At 47.8% G+C, this 19,820-nt stretch overlaps 2 protein-coding genes across 3 annotated transcripts; one reads left to right on the forward strand and one right to left on the reverse strand.

The window, feature by feature from the left end:
• The first annotated feature begins 114 nt into the window (after positions 1-114).
• On the forward strand, positions 115-12,979 carry CHCHD4 (coiled-coil-helix-coiled-coil-helix domain containing 4). Of its 2 annotated transcripts, XM_017665269.3 has the most exons (3): positions 115-366; positions 8,463-8,561; positions 11,854-12,979. In XM_017665269.3, exons 1-3 carry the CDS (start codon positions 345-347, stop codon positions 12,147-12,149), a joined length of 417 nt encoding a protein of 138 aa, XP_017520758.1. In that variant the 5' UTR covers positions 115-344; the 3' UTR covers positions 12,150-12,979. The 2 variants fall into 2 exon arrangements, with proteins under 2 accessions (XP_017520758.1, XP_017520759.1); XM_017665270.2 differs by lacking the exon at positions 115-366 and having other exon boundaries at positions 8,463-8,589.
• Positions 12,980-17,015: 4,036 nt separating this feature from the next.
• Positions 17,016-17,726, reverse strand: LOC108400074 (vomeronasal type-1 receptor 90-like). The gene has a single exon (XM_017665266.1). It carries the CDS (start codon positions 17,724-17,726, stop codon positions 17,016-17,018), a length of 711 nt encoding a protein of 236 aa, XP_017520755.1.
• Between the last annotated feature and the right edge of the window lie 2,094 nt (positions 17,727-19,820).

Here is a 19,820-nt window from a genome sequence, read left to right on the forward strand (position 1 = left end):
AAAATGTAGTCCGGGGTTAGGTGCTTTCTCCGCAAAGTTGCACTGCGCGCTGTACCTCACTGTTGCGCCTGCGCACTGTAAGCTATTCCGGGAAATTTGTTCCTACAGCCCGAAGAAGTGCTGGGCGGCGCGCAGCCACGTGGGAAATGTAGTTCTCGGCTTAGGGGGTCGGGCTGCGGCTGGGAAGGCGCGCAGGGAGGCGCGCGGCGGGCAGGCCTGGAGGGGGCGGAACCGCGCGGGCCTCGGAGCCACCCGCCCAGCCTGAGGAGAGGTCACGGCGCGAAGCTGCAGCCGCTATCGCGGCTATCACTGTTACTGCGGGTTCTGAGTGCAGGGCTGCAGCCATGGCCTACTGCCGCCAGGAAGGTAGGGAGGGCGGACTGCCATGGAGACCGGCTTACGAGCGCCTGCAGGGGACAAGCGGACTGTGCGGCTTGGCCCCCACAGGCCTCGGCGCCCCACGACCCTAATGCAGGCGCCGGCAGCCCGACCGCGGTCCGGGGTGCCTTTCCCGGGAGCCTCGGGCGGGTTGGGCAGCGGGGTCGTCGCCCCCGTTTTGCAAATGAGAAAACCGAGACTCTGGGAGGATCGAGGCTCGTCCAAGGTCACGGGGGAGCCTCGAACCCGGACCTCAGAGGGACCAGCACGTGGGGGAGTTCATAAATCAGGCCGGACGGGGCGCAGGAAGTGCTGAGATCGTTTCCTCTGGCTCGTATTTGGGGATTTATTATTACTATCGTTCTAATTCCACAGCACGTGTTTCCATTTGCACGCGACTTTTTTGCACGTCCCGAAAAGTTTCCACTCGGGTTAGGCGCTGTGCTGGATTGATACAAGTACCACCAACGGGAGCATTTATTGGGCCCCTACTACACACAAGCACTTTTAGGGGAGCTTTATATGTCTTTGCTCATTGATCTCGTAGCGACCTCTTTAAGTCAGGCTCTGTTACTATCTGCGTTTTACCGAAAAGTAAACTAAAACACAGAGGTGATAAAGTCACACGGCCAATAAGTTGTAGAACCAGGGATTGAGTCTCGCAGTCTGATTTTAGAAATGCACTATCCAGTCTGGTACCCCCTGGATTCCTGGGAGCCCTCAGCTGGGAAAAAAAGCCCCAACATCCCAAAACAAAGTTGGGCTCTGCCATCTCTACCTTGTTACCTCCATGGGGGAGCTCAGAAGTTCGAGGGCCTCCCCACCCACCACCACTGACTGGCTCTTTTGTCCCTGAGCTGCCACCTAACCCTTCCAGGCCACAGTTTCCAACCTTGTAAATGAGAAGGTGGTACTCATTCATTCAGCAGATATTCCTGAAGAACCTTCTCTGGGCCTGGTAATGACTGGACACCTGAGACTATAAAGCTAGAGAAAGTTGGGCTTCACCCAAAGCACTTCGGTGAATAGTCAGTCCAGTTCTCTCAGTTTAATTCAGGGAACCTGAGGCCAGAGAAGGAGGTGACCTACCCAAGGTCATGCGGCTGGTTAGGGGGAACAGCTCAAACTAAAATGCTAATGCTAAAATGCTTTCCCTAGTACCCCCCTGTCACTCTAGAATACCCCCCCCTCAGAAAGCCTTAATACTCACTGATGTCCCTAATGAGGACCGTATCTGTTGATTAATACTTAACTGAGCCATGAACAAAAGTCCTTTGCCCTCACCTCTTTATTAGGCTGCAGGTCTTGTTTTTAATTTCGTTTTCTCTGAATCTCTAATTTAACTTCATGTAGCAAATAACTGAGCTTTTCAGGATAATGAGTCTGTGCAAATAAGGTCCTTCCTTGCCCTTGATGATTTATAGGAGTCACATGTTCTCTGGGAAGGAGAGGCCCTTTCCATCCTTATCTTTTCCTGGGTCAAAGATCTCTCTTAGTTTGGGGATGCAAGTTGAAAGCACCTTAGTGCTTCCCTAGTTTTTATCTTTTCCATATGACTATCCCCTAAATGCCCAGCCTTTTGTACTTCTACACACGAATTCTTTATACTTAGAGAAATGATTCCAAACTCCTTGTCATATAAGGGCTTACGTAATCCAGCCCCTGCCTGATCTCTAACCAGCCTGACACTGCTCAGCCATGGTGGCCTCTTGGCTGTTCCCTTCGCCTGGTACATCTTTCCTGCCCTTTGCTGGGGCTGGAGTCTTGTGTCCTAATCTGGAACTCAGTTTTTCCATTCACTTTTTCAACAATATTAATTACCCAGTGTGTTCGGGGCACTGTTCTAGGCTCTGGGGTACTGCAATGAACAGACAAATCCTTGCCCTGAGGAGCTGACATTTTAATGGGGGGAGGCAGATGGCGAACAAATATATAATATGGTGAGGAGAAGTGCTTTGGAGAAAAATGAAGGGGAGTAAGGAGATAGGGAGGGGGATAAGGAAGGTGGCCTCTGAGCAGGAGACATAAAGGCAGGGAGAGGGTGGCTGTGAGGACATCTGAGGAGAGTGCTCCAGAGGGAGGAACAGCCTGTGCAAGGCCCAGAGCCAGGCATGTGAGCAGCATGTTTGCGCAAAATGCATGGGTGGTGGGAGATGGGGTCATGGCAGCGAAGGATGCAGATCATTCTGGATGTACTTGAAGGTAGAGCCAGCTGGATCTGATGGTGGAGGTGTGAGGGAAAGACAGGAGTCAAGGACGACTGTACACAGAGTACAGAATTGGGGGTGTCTTGGTGTCCAGCTGCTCAAGCAGTGCTCTCTTCTCAGTGCCACCTCGAGTCCTGCTTCAGGGTGACCTCTGGACCTCCAGTGCCCAGCCCTCACCAGGGTCCTCACATGGGGACTGGGTTCTTCCAGCTGACTTCCCCTCCTGGGACTTTTTTTCGAGTTCTGCTTTTTCTATTCATATGTCAGAGAGCAGTCCTCTGCTAACTTTCCCACTTCCAAAACTTATTAACACCTTTAGCCTCTGTCTCTTTTCCTGGACATTTTATCCTTGTCATTTGATGCCATTTTAAAAACTGCCGTCTTTTGAGCAGGATTTCAGGTGAGAGCAGAAACTCACTCCACCTCCTTTTGTTTACTGAAGTCTCCTGATTTTTGCCCTCACAATGGGAAGCAGGTAGTCTGAGCTGGTGCCAGAGCCTGTTTTCTGAGGCCCAAGAAGGTTCCTGAGACCACATCTGTTAAAGTGCTTAAGCCAAGAGAGGGACCCAGTCCTCAGACTCTGCAATACTGATGTGCTGTGGGCCAGAGCGCCCAAGGCCTTCAGCCCCTCAGGCCCAGGCTTGTGGTTTTGTTCTTTCTACAGATGGTTTTCAGCCTTTACTGTTATTTGTCCATTCAACAGGCGTGACCATCTGGGTTACCAGGACTGGGGATGTCCCTGCCCAGAGGCCACAGTCAGATCTCCTGGGGGACCTTTCCCCAAGTGCTATGGCATGACTGTGTGCCTCCCAAATTCCTACGTAGGAATCCTAACCCCCAAGGGTGCTGGTAGTAGTAGTAGGTGGGGTCTCTGGGAGGTGCTGAAGTCATGAGGGTGCTGTCCTCATGAATGGGATTAGAGAGCCCCCTACTACTGTGGAAGGACACAGCAAGAAGGCACCAGCTTTGAGCAGAAAGCGGGCCCTCACCAAAAGGCAGCCAAGCCCATGCCTTGATCTTGGACCTCCCAGCCTCCAGGACTGAGCAGAAAGTTCCTGTTGTTTATAAACCATCCAGTCTGGTATTTTGTCATAGCAGCCCAAATGGACCAGATCCCCATCCAGATCCATCCAGTGGTGGCCCTGGAAAAGTACCACCCAGTCAGGATCAGAATCATCGCATTCTCTGCCAGATTGATTTCAGTCGGACTGTCCTTCCCACACTTCTCTTCTGTCCATGAGGCCTCTGAGTTAGATTAAGCTACCACAAGGTCAAGAGTTAGATTAAATTGACCGTAAGTCAGCTAAAGATGTGGATAAACTTAATTAAAAGTGTAAAAATCATCAAGTTAAAAAGACAGTGGAGGAGGCAAGGAGCTAGGAGGTCCAGTACTTTGCACTGAAGGCACTAGGAATCCAGAAGATCCTCCTGATTAAGCTATTTTTGTTTGTGGAATTACAGAACTAAAGTGCAGACCAGTGAGGGAATCAGACCTCAGTGAAGGACCCCAGAGGGGCCCCTTTGTGCTGCAGTGAGAACAGCAGTCAGACGGACCCAAGGTTCATCTTGGTATACTTGCCAGCTGTGTGGCCTTGGCCTGTTGAGGAATCCAGGAGCCCATCCTGGGCGTTCACTGTGGGGGACGGAGGCCTGAACAGCTCAGCCCACGTAGAGAGCCGCAGTCTGACAGGCATGAGGGAACCAGTCACGGGTGTGCAGAACGTGGGGCAATCAGGCTGTGAGCTGACCACGTAGAGGGCCCCCATGGAGATGGGTGTGCTTGGTCCTCAGGGACAGAGTGGGGAGTGGGAGAGTGGACTGTCTCTGAGGTTTTAAGAGCCACACTGTCAGCTTGTGAGTGAAGGCTCCCGAGTCCCAGATCCATGCTTTTAACAAGCTACTGCTTCTATAGTCAGTCCAACATGGGGGACCACTGCCTCTTAAGTTTGAGAAATATATGGAGTCCAAAGGACAGAAATTCTTATATTGATTTACTGTTTTTCTTTTGCCATGTAAATGTCTAAGAAACTTGCACTTAAAACGTGAAAACACTTGCCTGTAGTCTTAACTCCAAAACCAGACGGATGAATTGAATTCTGACAGCATTCACTGTAAGAACATTAATTCAAACTGGTAGATGATGTTTGCTGCAGTAATACCCCACAGTGGATTAAATGAGCTGACAGGTGTAAAACACACTGCTGGGAGCCCAGGTGTGTGTAAAAGGAAGTTCTTATGGTGTGCCGCCAACAATTCCAATTCCAGTGTGCAAACCCACACCAGGCAATTCTCCCGCACCAGCAGAGTGTCCTACAATTCAGCTCAGTTCTGATACTCTTACCTACCTGGAGACGGCATCAAATCCTACAGGTTAAGGGCTCAGTCCCACGAGACTGCCCCTCACCACCACTTCAGGCGCCACTGCCTGTCCAGGTCGTCCCCTGTGTTTCTGACCAGCTACGGACCTGAGGGTCCAAAGGCCTCCTCTTTGGGTTCCATTAATTTGCTAGAGCAGCTCACAGACCTCAGAGAAACATTTACTTACTAGATTACCAGTTTATTATAAAAGGGCCCAACTCATGAATGGCCAGATGGAAGAGATGCATGGGGCAAGGTGTGGGGAAGGGGTGTGGGGCTTCCGTGCCCTCTTCAAGAGCACCCCTCTTCCTGATTCTCCACCTGCTCACTAACCTGGAAGCTCTCTGAACCCTGTCCTTGTGGATTTTTATGGAGGCTTCATTATACAGGCATGGTTGATTGAATCATTGTTAGTTGGTTCACCCTCCAGTGGGGGTGAAAGTTGCACTTCAATCACGTGGCTGGTTCTCCTGGTGATCCTTACATGGGATCAAAAGACACCTTAATCACTGGGGCATTTCAAGGGTTTTAGGAGCTCTGTGCCAGAAACAGGGTCAGAGACCAAAATGTATTTATTACAGATCACAACATCACATCCACCAATCCAGAAGAACCATTCTCTAAGGGTGACGTCCAGGAAGATGCATGAGAGGCCTTGCCCCTGGGGGGAGAGACCTGGCACATTCTCGGTGGGATGGGCTCGGCCTGTGATTCCCAACCTGACTGTATGACAGTTACCAAGGGAGCCAGTGGGCAGAATGGATGTGCCAGAGACCTTGATGCACCTTCTGTTGGCTGCGGCCTGGCCTCTGCCTCACAAACCCCGTGCAGGCCTCCAGTACCCAGCTACCCAGGGCCAGGCTGAGAGTTTGGTGAGCAAAACTGCCAGAGCTGAGAAATCCGGGTCAGCTTCTTCTGCTTAGCATTCAGCATTCTTACAGATGGCTTTCAAGTGTTTGAAAACTGGTCAGAATTACAAGGCCACTGGGTACTTTAATATGCCCTGGCTGCCTGGCCCAAACCCTTTCCCAGGCCACATGGGAAGAGCCGTCTTTCCCGAGATAAAATGTGAGGCGTTGAGGCAGAGACCCACTCTGGGAACAGAAACCTCAGCTCAGCCAGGGGTCCACTGTCATCACTGTTGGCCCACGGGGGAGACCCTGTGGGGGTCAGGAGGGTGTAAAGCTCCAGGGTGCCTTCCCTCTGCCCCCTCAGCTGTCCTCTGGTTTTTGCTGTCACCCACATGCTCTCCCCAAGCCCCTCCCTCAAGTACTCCAGCTTTTTCCAGCATGCCTGTGACTGGCCTTCCTAAGTACAAATGGAAAACAGTACGAGATAGTCAGAAATAGCCAGAGAGCCACATTTCGGCAGGCCGGCTCTGCCCCTTCCCTGGCCAACTCACTCCAGGCCACTGGCTAGGCCCTGTCTAAGGGCACATTTGAATGGTGCCTGAAGAAACCTTAAAGGCCAGGCCCCTCCCATCCAGAGGAGGGTCCCATTACACCAGCTCTCCGGAGTCAGAACTGGTGGTCGGTAGGGCTGCTGAATTTGTCTTGCCCTTCATCAGAGGGATACCTGGCAGCTTAGCAAACACTCCTGCCCATTCACTCAGCAAACACTCCCTTGGATTTAAAGCTTCTTGGGGTAGAGTCAGGGTCAGTATTTATTATACAAAAGTTATTCCTACCCAAAGCTCCCAGGAGAGTGTGACATGCCAGCTAAGTACTCGGTGGCAGCTGTCATTTTTACTGTGTGTAGGGTGGGCAGCGAGTGTGTGTGCCCAGGATCTCCACAGTGTGGTCTTTGGAGACATGCAGTGCTGGGGTCCCACCTCAGGCTCAGCACCATGCAGTGGCCCCTGCTGCCTTCTCTCAGTGTAGTGACAGGACGGCGGAGCTAGCTGGCATGCAGGACCCGGCAGGGCTGGTCCCAGTCCACCCCTGAGGGGCTGCAGGGCAAACTGATGGCCATGCAGCATGTGCGGGGTGAGGATGAGATGCTCCCCGCCCCCAGCAGGAATATGGGATGGACACCTGCCGGGCGGTTAGCTGAGGGCCACAGGCTTCAGGAAGGTGAGGTAGTGTGCTGACAAGGCATGGGGCAGAGCCTGGGAGAGAGTTGGACAGGGGAGGTGCTGGCCCTGTCATTTCTGGCTGGCTGATATTGAGTAGCCTCTGGGCCTTGGTTTTCTGTTGTCTAAAATGAGGCAGAAGGTGATAAAACTTAACAGGGTTACATAAGGCCAGCTGAAACAAGCCTCGGAAGGCACCCATCCTGGTTGTCAACACTGATTCTCCCTTCTGTGTCCACCCAGCTGCCCTTGAGACTCACAAAGTACGCGTTTGGCGGGAGCCTCTGGCAGCCAGGCACCGGGGGCTGGGCACTCTGGTCGGCCAGGGCACAGGCCCTGTTAAGGCTGGCTTCCTGATGCCTTCTAGAGCCTCCGTCCTGACACTACTGCCAAGCCTATTATATTTGGATTGGGTGTGCATTCTAAAAAATAACAAACTGCAGATGGGCACAGAAGTTAATATCAGCACCTCTGTGAAATAGTCCCTCTTGCCCCAAGCCCTTCCACTTGTTGGGAAATAGCCCCAAGCCCTCACAGACTGTGGGTAGCCACCAGTGTTCCCCACCGTCATGATCCCTTTCTTCTCCAGGCCATGATTAGGAGCCAGCAAGCCTAGAGGGAGTCTTGACCATGGGCTTCCCAGACCACATGTGTCCTCAGCCTCCCAGAGGCTGTGACAGGGTCTCTTCCCACAGGATGTCACCTTGGACAGACATCAAGTGGCTACATGAGCTGTGGGCTGTGAGGGCTGCTAGCTGGGCACCTCTCCCCTTGTCAAAGTTCTGTCTTTCTCACACTTTGCATTCTGAACCCTGTGGGTAACCCCTGGGGGTCAAGAAGCAAGTCTTTCTTCTGTGCTTTTTCCTGTCCCTCCCACTCCTTTGCCCTCCAGCATGAGAGCAGCTTGTGGAGGGGGGCAGGGGTGCTCAGCAGCACGCCTTCCAAACCCCCTCCCCGCCTAGTAAGTTGTCTTCATTCCCCATGTGTCATCTGAAGGCTGCTTGCAGACCCTGTGAGGCCTGGGAGGAGGGGAGACACAGCAGGCAGATGGGTCTCCAGGGGTTGATGGGGAATCCTGGGACCGTCGGGGTTGGAGGAGTTCTGAGGGGGGACAGCTCCTCTCTTGATGGGATGAAGAAACGAGTTGTGGCAGCTGTAGGGACTGAAAGCAGCAGCACCAACTGGATTGGGGCACTTGGTCTCACCTGGAGGATACATACGGCGGGTAGGGCATCCTCCTCACCCATGACCTCGGTGGAGTTGGTCATCTGCAGGCATTCAGGAGAGGTGGCTGCTGGACCATCTCTCAGAGTCAGCAACGCGGCCCAGGAGGCCCATCTGATGGCCCCTCACTTTGAGGTTTCACGTGGGACAGTCTTCAAACTTGGCTTATGTGGCTACCTTGTGTTTAGGATGAAACATTTCTTCCTCTGTTCTCCAAACTCTAGGGAAGGATCGAATCATATTTGTGACCAAAGAAGACCACGAAACTCCAAGCAACGCAGAGCTCGTGGCCGATGACCCCAACGATCCATACGAGGAGCACGGTAACATGGGGCCTCCCGGGGCCCACAGGCACGTACTGAGGGAGCTGTTCCGTCTGCTCCCAGCCTCGGCTGGGTTTCCAGGCGTCCACCTCAGCTGCGGACTGGCTGTCAGGTGTGCGGGCCCTGTAGACTGCCTTCCAGCCCTTGTTCTGATGCACCCCAGCCATTAGGCAGGCAGCTGGGTTTCTCCTTAGTGAAGGTCTCTGCCTCTTTTCCTCCTGAGTCTTTGCACCGACTCAAGCTGGTCGGATGCTCCCTGATGATTACGTTTTGAGGGAGGGTGTCAGTGGGTTCCAGCAGCTGCAGGTGCTGACCAAGGTGATAGGGACCCTCCCACTCGGCCTGGTTGCTGGACTCAGTTCTGCTGCACGTACAGACTCTGAGCAAGCAGGCACTGAGGTCATGTACCTTGTTCTGCTGGATGTGCAGTTGCTGCTCTCTCCTCGTAGGAGCCCCAGCAAGCAACATTCAGGAAAAGCTGATTCGGGGGAGAGGGCCGGTTTTTCAGCAGGATTCAGCCCACAGTGTCAGAACTATGCACACAACTCCGTTATAGGGTTTTACACAAAGGCTTAGACTGCTGACTCACTTGAACTTACTTGGCCCATGTGAGGCCCAGGTGTGTGTGCAGCATTCATAAACATCCATCCACATACTGTAAAACAGTTCACTATCTAAAGCTATTTCTGACACCATGATACTAATTAACCTTCAATGCTGATAGGTGATAGATGTGGTTGAAAGAGCTTGTAAAGTATGGGCTCCTGATGAGAATTTCCCAAGTGCTTACTAAAGTGTACATCCTCAGAGGACCCTTCACATGTTGCCCTGACTGCTCCCAAGGATTAGAGTAAAACGAAGGATGCGTCTTTTGCATCCCATTGGAACAGTGGGAAGTGCACACGTTATGTGAAGTGTTAGCGTTCTGAGAGCCACAGCTCAGGAGAAATCTTGAATCAGCATCTTACAAAGAAAAATAAATTGTGTAAATTCCAGTGCTTGGCCTATCTTTAGGTCCGTCATATTAAGCACATTTCATTAACTGATAGAGACTGAGAAGCCTGCAGGACAAATCAGCTTTGTTTTGTCTGCCTCATAGTGTTTTTAAACAGAATGAGGCTGCCTCAAGAGCATGCCTTCCCCTCCAGTTCCTGCCAGACTTTATTGTCCTTGTTTTCTCTCCAAGCTTCTGTCATTTATAATACATCTGCTTAGACACTATAGGTATTTGCCTTTGCAGCCCCTTCAGGTGAATAGATGTATGAAGAAGTGTATAAAAAAGATATCTGGGACCCAGGTCCTGAGCTCTCAACTGCAAAAATACTATGCAGACTAAGTAGGCTGCCAATTTATGCCAACTGCCTGCACTCCAGCACCCAGTTCCATGGCTGAGATAGCTCTTGGAACAGCAGAGTTACTTTTCATAGAATCAAAAAGGTAGGAGGGCCTTAAAGATCACCTGGTCCAGTGGCAAAACTGAGGTCCTGGGTGGAGGTGGGTACAAGCCAAGGAAGCTAGTGAACTAGAACTCCGGCCTTTGATCGCATGTTTGAACCCACATTGCATCTGGGCTTCATCTAACACTCTGAAGCTGCTGTCTGCTTCAGACACCATTCACGAAAGGGAGAATCAGTTGATGCAGCAAACTTTATTTTAAGAAATTGCTGCAACCCCAACCCTGATCAGTCAGCTGCCATCGATATTGAGGCAAGACCCTCCACCAGCAAAAGGAGTATGATTTGCTGAAAGCTCAGATGCTGGCTAGCATTTTTTAGCAATAGAGTATTTTTAATTAAGATATGTACATTTTTTTAGATATAATGCTACACTCTTGACTGCAGTATAACGTAAATATAACTGATTTGCACTGGGAAACTGAAAAATTCATTTGGCTCGCTTCATTGCAAGATTCACTTTATTGTGGGAACTGAACCTGCGCTATCCCTGAGGTGTGCCTGCATGGTTCCAGCACTGAGCCGGCCTGCGTAGAGAGAGGTGGTGAGATGGGGGAAACAGCTGGGAATCCTGCGGGCCCCAGCTGCAGTCCTGACTTGCGAACCCCTGAATCCCAACAACCTCTTACTAACTGGGGCCAGTACCTCCTGCAGAAGATTGTCAAAAGTGCTATTTACTACATAGAGCTTAACGTTCAAGATGCTGCACCCAGCTCTTAATGGTGCTAGTGGTGAGCGCTCACCAGGGGCAGTTCCTGTCAAAGTCTCCACCGTTAGCCCACTTCACAAGTGAGGAACTGCCACAACTTTGTTGATCAGTAAAGCTTCCTGAGCTAGAATTCAGAAGCTGCTTTCAGCCCAAGCCTAGAACTTTGAATACTAGGTCAGAGTGCCACAGCTAGAGCAAAAAGTTGTGTGATTTCACTGGGCATTTTGAGTCTGTCTTAAAGAATGCTCTTAGTCTCTGCAGAGGAGTCACGTGAGAAACTTCTGTATGAATTGTATTTCTGTGTCTGTCCCAAAGCTGAAAAGGAAGCCATCTTGAAAGCATGTTGGAAAATCAGGAAATACTCTTTAGATGTGAATCAGGTTCAAAGAAAAAGTGTCAAAATCAAAAGTAAGGGGTCTATATAATACTGCAAATGAAAATCCATCTGTCATCCCACCCCCTCACCAGCCATAGGTGCAACTTAACAGTTTGGTGTTATGGTTGGTACCCCTCAGGTTTCTCATTGTTACAGGAATCATACCACTCTGGTCTGCCACTAGCCTTTTCCCCGTGTGGCATGTCTTGGACATCTTCCCAGTCAGTGCAGGAGGGCCAGCCCTCATGCTGAGCTTAACAGCAGCCGCAGAGTGAGAGGGGCTTGAAGAGGAGGGGGCCATGCAGGTGTGGGAGCTGGTGCTGACGCTCTGCATGGGAGGGGAGCAGAGGGTGAACAGTGGGGATGAATAAACATTTCAGCTCCTTTAAGTGGGCTTTCGCAGCGCGTGTTAAACATCCAAGTGATGGCTTCTTTGGAGATTAAATGGTTTCCACTATTTAGTTCTTGGAACACAGCCACTGTGACAACACTGGGAGGTGACTTAGAATGTAGATCATTGTTACACATAGAGAAAGTTGCCGACGGTGGCTTCTCTCCCGCCGAGCCAAGGGGTGCTGGGCTTGCGCCAGGCACTGAAGCCAGTCCAGGCCAAGAGGTAGGTCACAGACGGGTGCCTCCCAGGCAGCAGTTCAGACTGTCTTGCACCTCCTGAGTGGCCTGTGAGGATGGGCTGGGTTTTGATTTTGTTTTTTCTGGAACCTCACATTTTTCTTACCCATCTTCCTGTTCCAGGATTGATCCTGCCAAATGGAGACATTAACTGGAACTGCCCATGCCTTGGGGGAATGGCCAGTGGCCCCTGTGGGGAACAGTTCAAGTCGGCCTTTTCCTGCTTCCACCACAGCACAGAGGACATGAAGGGGTCAGACTGTGTAGACCAGTTCCGAGCCATGCAGGAGTGCATGCAGAAATACCCTGACCTCTATCCCCAGGAGGAAGAGGAGGAGGAGGAGAAGCCAGCAGAACGTTCAGAGGAGTCGGCTCCCACCGAGGCCTCGGCAGCCAAGGAAGAGGAGGCATCAAGCTAATGAGGCCATGAGGCCCTGGCTCCAGTCCTTCCACGTCAGAGCGACATGAACCTTTTACCGAATGCCTTTGCATCGCTCTCTAAGAAGTGTCTTTCCTCTGTTGTTCTGTGCACTGTAATGTACAAAATAACTTATTTTTATGATCAAGGGTCTTGGGCCTTTGACATATACACTGGAAAAATGGGGTTGTAGTGCACGTGTGTCTTACGTAAACCTGCCAGCAAATGTAGCTGTCACTTTTGAATTTTCAGATCGCCCTGCATTTTGCCATTTTGAAATAATGTGCTGAATATTCTCAGCAACTCAAAGTCATTATCTGTGAGTGTCTCTCATGAGCAAGCTGATCCATCCTGATTAAGTATATCCCTCTTAGTGGATTGTATACCCCTTCAGGAAATCAAATAGAAGCAAAACGTCTTCCTTTACACATGCTGGAGTGGGGCCATTCCTCATGCAGAGGCCAGGTGGGCAGATGCCTACTTCCCCAACGTCCTCTCCATCCAGAGTACTGAGATACTGCACTGCATTTCTGATATATTTTGGTTCCCATTTTCACATTGAGCTCCTGGTTTTCCATGTTTGGAAAGCAGAGCTTTGGATGCTCTGATTGATCATCCCTTTCTAAGTTAGAAGAAAGGCTGGTTTTCGCTGTTCTTGTTATTCCGAAAGCCCTGGTTCTGGGGCCAGTGTTCACACTAGCTCTGTCTCAGCCTGTTCAGACCCAGTGTTCTTGAGAGGTGGGGACCTAATTGTTACCAAAGTAGCAACCAAGAGTGGAAGTGCTGTGAATTAAGTAGTCAATTAAAAGGGGAAACATGATTTTTACCTGATTTTGAATGTGTCCTTTGTTTCTACTAATTAAAAATGTTTTTGATAAAAGGAAATTATAAATTATCGAAAATTCAATTGAAATTCCTCTTCAATTTCTTGTTTAAGATACTGGCAAGCCAGTTAGAATCTGTTACAATTCTGTTGGGTTCATAGCAAGTTAACTGCTTTTGCCAGTGAGAAGAGGCCTTCCTACAGGTACTGCAGTTCACCTGTGAGATGGGGAGACCCCCTCCCATTTGCAGGTAAGGGACTGACGCCCTTGCAGGCTGACTTGCCCAAGGTAACTGTCAGACAGTTTTCAGCCTGTGATACAGTAGTGCCACATCTATCCCATGTCCCAGGTGTATTAGTCCTAGTGCTATGTAAATAATTACTTTAAAACTTAGCTTGAAACATTTATTCTCTCACAGTTGCTGCTAGTCAGGAGTATGGGCACAGATCAGCCGGGTCCTCGGGCCCAGAGCATCACGGGGCTGTGCTTACGGTGTCAGCGAGGCTATGTCCTCTCCAGGCTTGACAGCCTTTCCACATCACTTGGGTGGCTTGTGACTGGATTCTGTTCCTTGTGGGGCATTGGGCTGAGGGCCTTGGTTTCTCACTGGCTGTTGGCCAGGGCCCTCTTGGTTTCCTGTCATTTGGGCCTCCCCTGAGGTAGCTCCCGCGTGGCAAGTGGCTTCCGTTAGAGCACGCCAAGAGAGTGAGATGGGAGCTGCAAGGCTTTTTGTAAACTACTCTCGAATATGACATGCTGTCACCTTACCATATTCTGTCTGTCGGAAGTCAGTCACAGCCCACACTCAAGGGACACAAGGACGTGAGCACCAGAAAGTCGCTGGCCACACCACAGAACATGGTAATGCCCCAGGGAAGCCTGACAGCCCCATCGGATGTGAGGAGATGTGGTTTGAGGTGGTAGGTAGAGAACTGTGGTATCCATATCTGGAACATTTTAAAAACTTGCTTAGGAGCAAAAACCTGGAGCTGGCCAAGTTTGGAAGCTGACAGCCCCAAGAAGCACCCTTTTAACTTCTTTTAGCCTCAAACAGAGCCTTGCACATTGAACAAAACACATTTTTTTTCAGTAAAAATTTGGTCACCACTGAGATGTTACTGCCTTGTGACAATGTCATGGATCCCATTCACTTGGCTATTTGGGAAACCTCCACACAGCCAAGTCCTAGGGATGTGAGAAAGTGATTCATATGTGGCCCTTCCTGTGTGACCACACAATCAGTCAGGAAGCCAGCACTCACTAGAAAGCCAAAGAAACAGGTTGGGTACTAGATACTGGCACTGGATTCTCGGGAGATTATCTTCTAGCCATGTGTGGATAAAATGAGAGTTCCTGTGGCCAGGATTCTTACCTGGCCGTGGCTGACTAGTTCACGGCACACCTGTGGGCACTACATGGCTGTTGACTCTATAAAAAGAGCTCTGCCCAGTGCTCTGGGCATGACACAATGGTAGGGCTGCAAGGCTGCAGGAAACCAGAGGCTGGAGTGGTGGCAGCACTGAGGACAGAGGCCCAGAGGATGGCTGTGCAGGACGACTGTGCAGAGAGGCTCAGAGGACGGCTGTGGCGCGACGACTGCAGACGGGCCCAGAGGCAGAGACCAGCTTGCTGCATGCAGACTCTCTCTGAGTGAATGGGATTCTAGTGACTGACCTGCCACCTGGAAATAAAGTTGGGTATAACCCTTTCACCCCAAGAACGTTTTGCTGTCATTTCTTTGGTGACATTGAATCCATACCGAACTTGCCTGAGCTGAAACCCATTGGCAAGACACCATGGCAACTCTTACAGAGGTTCTCAAACTGTCTGCCCAAATCCACTTGGTTAGAGGAAAGATTCTATAGTGACTCAGTCAATAATAGCTATTGCCTGTGGGTGTGGAAGCAGTAGTCTAGCAGCAGGCCAATTACATTATCAAGTAGCTTAAGTTCAGGTGAGGATCCTGGCCACAGGAACTTCCATTTTCCCCACAACCATTCTCATTACTCCAAGTTGGTGGAGTAGCCAGAGGATTTCTTTGTCCCACATACTGGCTATATAAGGCTCAGCTGTAATAAAGTGCAACACTTAAAATCAAGGCTAATGGGAAAAGCTTAGAAAGATGCTGATCAAATTGAGGTCCCTCTTTATCCCATTCCCACTCTCTGCCTCTTCCAGAGGTAACTATCAGCATAACTGAGTGTGTCCTTCCAATCAATATTCTTTGAAAATTGTGGTAAGAAATACACAACATAAAATTTACCATTTAAACCATTTTCAAGTGTACAGTTCAGTGGTATTAGGTATATTCACTTTTTCACAATGTTGTGCAACCATCAATGCTGTCCATCCCCAGAACTTTTTCATATTCTGAAGCTGGAAATCTGTACCCATTAAATAGTAACTCCCTCTCCCCCTGCCCCCGGCAACCCCCATTCTGCTTTCTGTCTCTATGATGTTGACTACTCTAGGGACCACATATAAATGGAATCAAACAGCATTTGTCTTTCTGTTCCTCTCTTACTTCACTTGGCACCCATCTGGGCCTCTGTCCCTTATATCCACCTTTTGGCTGTTGTGAACAGTTTTGCTATGAACTTGGGTGCATACATTCCAAAATACTTTTAATACATGCCTTTAGCAAAAAATATGATCTAGGAAAATCTGGCAAAGGATGTTAACAATGAAATTACCTTTCTACTTCTTTGGTCCCTGGGGAACAAAATCTTGCTTTTGTGTTGGTTTATAAATCAACTGTATACCATGTGTAGAGTCCAGAAAAATCTAAACAAAAGAATAATCTGAAAATTCCCCAGACTTGTGCTATATAGCAGGAAGAAGAAAATTCAAATCCCCTCTGGAGAAATACATCTCAACTAGAATGTTCATTTTCTCTATTAAAGTTTGCCAAATAGGAAAATAATCTAAAATTAGAAAATGCTAAGAATAGCCATCAAGACCTTAAGTGAAATTATATTTCCATGGATATCAATTCTGGTTATCAGGTAGAGAAAAAAATTTTAATGCTTAAAGACATATAAAAATAAAATATGAATAAAATATGTAATTATAAAGTACTACTGATTAAACACGAAACTCTTAGGAACAAAAAAATAAAATCTAATACACAACTAATAGATGTATGAAACAGCAGTTTAAACACAGCTGAAGAGAGAATTAGTGAACAGAATATTCAACTGAAGAAATTAGGATGCAATTTAGAGAACAGAAATGGAAAATATAAAAAATTGAGATATAGAGAATAAAATAAGGTTTCACACACACTGAGTTGGAATTTCACAAGTAGTAAATGGGGGGAAGAAGAACAAGTATTGGAAGAGATAAAGACATAGGTCTTCAAAATACATAATTATGTATACGGTACAGCTTAACTAAGACATATAACAATATGAATGTAAGATGGATTTCCATATGTAGATATATTTTAGTGAAAATACATAATACTTTAAACTAATACAAGAAATTAAAACTGAACAAGAATGTATGGAATCTTCCTTTAAAAGTACAATATCCATAATGAAAACATAATTCTTAAAATCAACAGTGTAAGCCAAAGACAGTAATAATTTTTCCAAGGTGCTGAAAGAAAATATCAGCCCACATAGAACTGTGTATCTTGCTAAAATATCTTTCAAGAGTGAGTACAAGAGAAAGACATTTTTAGACAAAAAAGGGACAATGTACCTTGAACAGAATTTCACTAAAAGAATTTTCAAGGAATGTAATGCAGGAGGAAGGAAAATAATATCTGAATCAAGATCTAAGAGGATGCAAATAGAAATGGGCAAAACATTCATAAGCATATAAATTAAATGATTTGGATACAGTGCAAAATTATCTACAATGCATGTGTGTGTGTGTATTACTTTATGACAGAAAACTTAAAATCCCATGTTAATTTTTTTCAGAAAGTTCTGTGAAACATAAGGTTCATATGAGAGGGAAATTTTTTTTCCTTAATATCTATTGCTGTTTCGTTAAACACTGACCTTTCTTCTCCCACATGGGTTGCATACTTTTTATTATTTGCTCCTTGCATTGATTAGCACCAAAGGACTGAATGTGGCATAGCCATTGGCCATGAGCATCTGGATACCTGTGAGGATTGGGTCACTTGTCCATGTCATGCCAATGGAGAATGAGGTGATGAAGTCCACACAATATATGATCACAAAACAACTCATCAGCAGAAGAATCTTCTGAGTGGCCTTTTTCTCGGGGGAGCTTCTTTGAGAGGGGCTCTTGCTGTGAAGACCCTGGGACTGCTGCTTATGTCTGTACAAGAGAATCACCATGTACCCACTTGACAGGACCATAAGCCCCATGAAGAAGACATCTCTGAATGTCATCAGTGTGAAAAACAGGCCCCTGTGCATGTAGCTCATGGGCCAAAAGGAACAGTACCCAGTGAGGAAGAGAAGACTAGTCTGGGTTGCATTGGGCGTGGCCAGAGTGTAGAGAAGCAGGTTGCTGCAGATGGACGTGTTCAGGACCCACAAGAAGAGAAATACACATAGGATGGGGTTTGGAGATTTAGGTTTGAATGTAGCCAACCAGGAGCCTCTGGGGCTGATGGTGATGGCCTGCAGCACACTCAAGAGGCAGGTGGTACCAATGGAGAGGCCCCTCAGTACCTTGTTGAGGAAGACAATCACCTTACATCTGAAGTCACTCTGCATATCCTGTGTCCCCCAGATGTCCATAGACACCAAGAGGCCTGCGGTGAGGAGCATGTTTATATGTGTTACAGCCAAGTGAGTGATGGTCAGGTCACTGAGCTTGGGCTTGGGTCCCAAACGGAAAATTGAAATGTGGAGGAAAAGAAGAAAGGTATTTGCTGAGATCCCTATGCAAGCTTGGGGGTAAACGGCATATTTTATAGTAATATAACTGGAATGTTTGTTCATCTTCGTGTGAATTTTAGAGCAAATAATGTATTTCTGGAAAGAAAAACAAGAGAAAACTGACCATCTGTGAAGATAAAGCCAAGCCTCACTGACATGGAGCTGGAAGGCCAGCAGGGGGAGCGCTCATGCCCACCACTTGAATCAATTGCAGACCCAAAAGGAAGGGAAGGACCTTGCAAGGCGGTGATGCTTTAGCAATTTCTTTACTATCCAGCAGCAGGAAGGAAGGTTTCAGCCTTTCCTGGCAACAGCCCAGCCTGAGTGGCTGTCACAACCCAACGAATGAGAAGCCACTATGCTTTGAACTAATTTTCTCCAATAGACTTTCTGTTTATAACAGCCCCTTCCAGTCCCACGCACCTGCTGCCTCATCCCGGCCCCCTTTCTCTGTCAAAAAGCGGTCTTCCCCCTACAGCTTTGCTGAAGCTTACTTGCCTGTAAGTGCAACTTTCTGCTATTCTCTAATAAACTCGCTTTTGCTTGTAACTTTCATCTTTAAGGTTAGCACTTCGAATCATCACATCATGCTTTTCAATCTCTAGAATCATTTTAATCAAAATTATTCTACACAAATATGACTCGCTCTTATTCAGCATTTAAATTTCAACTCAAACATCACTCATTCCTCCAAGGAAATTATTCCTCACGGTGGCGCTGACATCGCACCCGTCTCTGGGAGCCTGCAGTACCTATGCTTCCCTTTGAACACGCATTACCCAATTTAATGGGCAGCTTTTACTTTCTATCTTCCCTGCAAATTTCTCAAGGACAGAGATGCACTTACTCATTTTTGGATACACGGTCCCTGGAACACCGCTGCTTACCTAACAATTGCTCGCTAAAGCCTGTTGGTATAAATTTTGGACTAGTGGAGATGAGAAGTTTCCAAGTAAATAATTCCAGCAGGACCATTTTTGTGTTTTAATTACAGAAGGGCAGAATCATGAGGGATTTAGTAGTTTGTACCCTAGATCCAGAGGGCCTTTGTTTAAACCCAGATTCCACCCCTTACCAGCTGGGTTAGTATTGTCAACTCACTTAATGACTGCTGTCTCAGTTAACATCGTAAGTAAAAGAGGGATGACATAGTACTTCATCATAGCACTGCTGGAGGAATGCATAGGTAAATATATGAAAAGCATTTAGAAAATGCCTGCCATATATGATGCACTCTAGAAGTATTAATTGTTGATTTGTTGTTTAGCACCACCTGACTTTGGCTTGAGAATAAGTGTAGTATATCGAGGGTTTCACAGCTGAGAGAACCACTATGATAACATGACCTCTTCTGACAATCTTTGATCCTTGGGCACTGGCAGTACTCTAGCTTTTCTTATTTTCCATTTTCCCCAAGAGGTAGTTCTGGACATTTCCCACATTCACCACCCAGTCCAGTGAAACAGGGAACTATCTAACATGGTCTCCTCCATTATCAGTAGTAAGAAGTGTCACATTTTATGTTATTTTTCTCAGACCTGTGTGTTAGAGAAAAATGCCTCCACCATTTGAACAATTAGGCATTCTCTGCCTGAGATCTCTCACAGGGCACTGTGATGTCCTGCCCTGGAAGACCATCAGCTGCTCAGGAACCCATGCCTTTGAGTTTCCTTAATTAATCTTTAGTATTTATACAGAGTTCTGTGGGACCTGTTAAAAATAATACTAAGGGGCCATGACCTGAAGTCAGGCATTCTGCTTAATCTATTTAATATAATCTATGCCTTAAAATTTATCATTTAGTAATGCTGGGAAAGTGATCATATTTCTCCTCAGAACCTCCAATGGGAATAGTAAGAGTGATGGAATAAATGATTCTAAAGATCTATTATCACCCTCTAATTTTATCAATATACATTTCTAAGGGAAGCCAGAGGTATTAAGACCCCACGTCCTTGACACAATGCTCATGACGTCAGTGCC

This window comes from Manis javanica, chromosome 3 (genome assembly GCF_040802235.1).
Source record: "Manis javanica isolate MJ-LG chromosome 3, MJ_LKY, whole genome shotgun sequence".
NCBI lineage: Eukaryota > Metazoa > Chordata > Mammalia > Pholidota > Manidae > Manis > Manis javanica.

Coding starts and splice junctions, on each gene's coding strand:
- CHCHD4 (XM_017665269.3), top strand. CDS start 345: ATGGCCTACTGCCGCCAGGAAG. Junction 367..8,462: donor GGCCTACTGCCGCCAGGAAG/GTAGGGAGGGCG, acceptor TCCAAACTCTAG/GGAAGGATCGAATCATATTT. Junction 8,562..11,853: donor CGATCCATACGAGGAGCACG/GTAACATGGGGC, acceptor TTCCTGTTCCAG/GATTGATCCTGCCAAATGGA.
- LOC108400074 (XM_017665266.1), bottom strand. CDS start 17,726: ATGCTCCTCACCGCAGGCCTCTTGGTGTCTATGGACATCTGGGGGACA.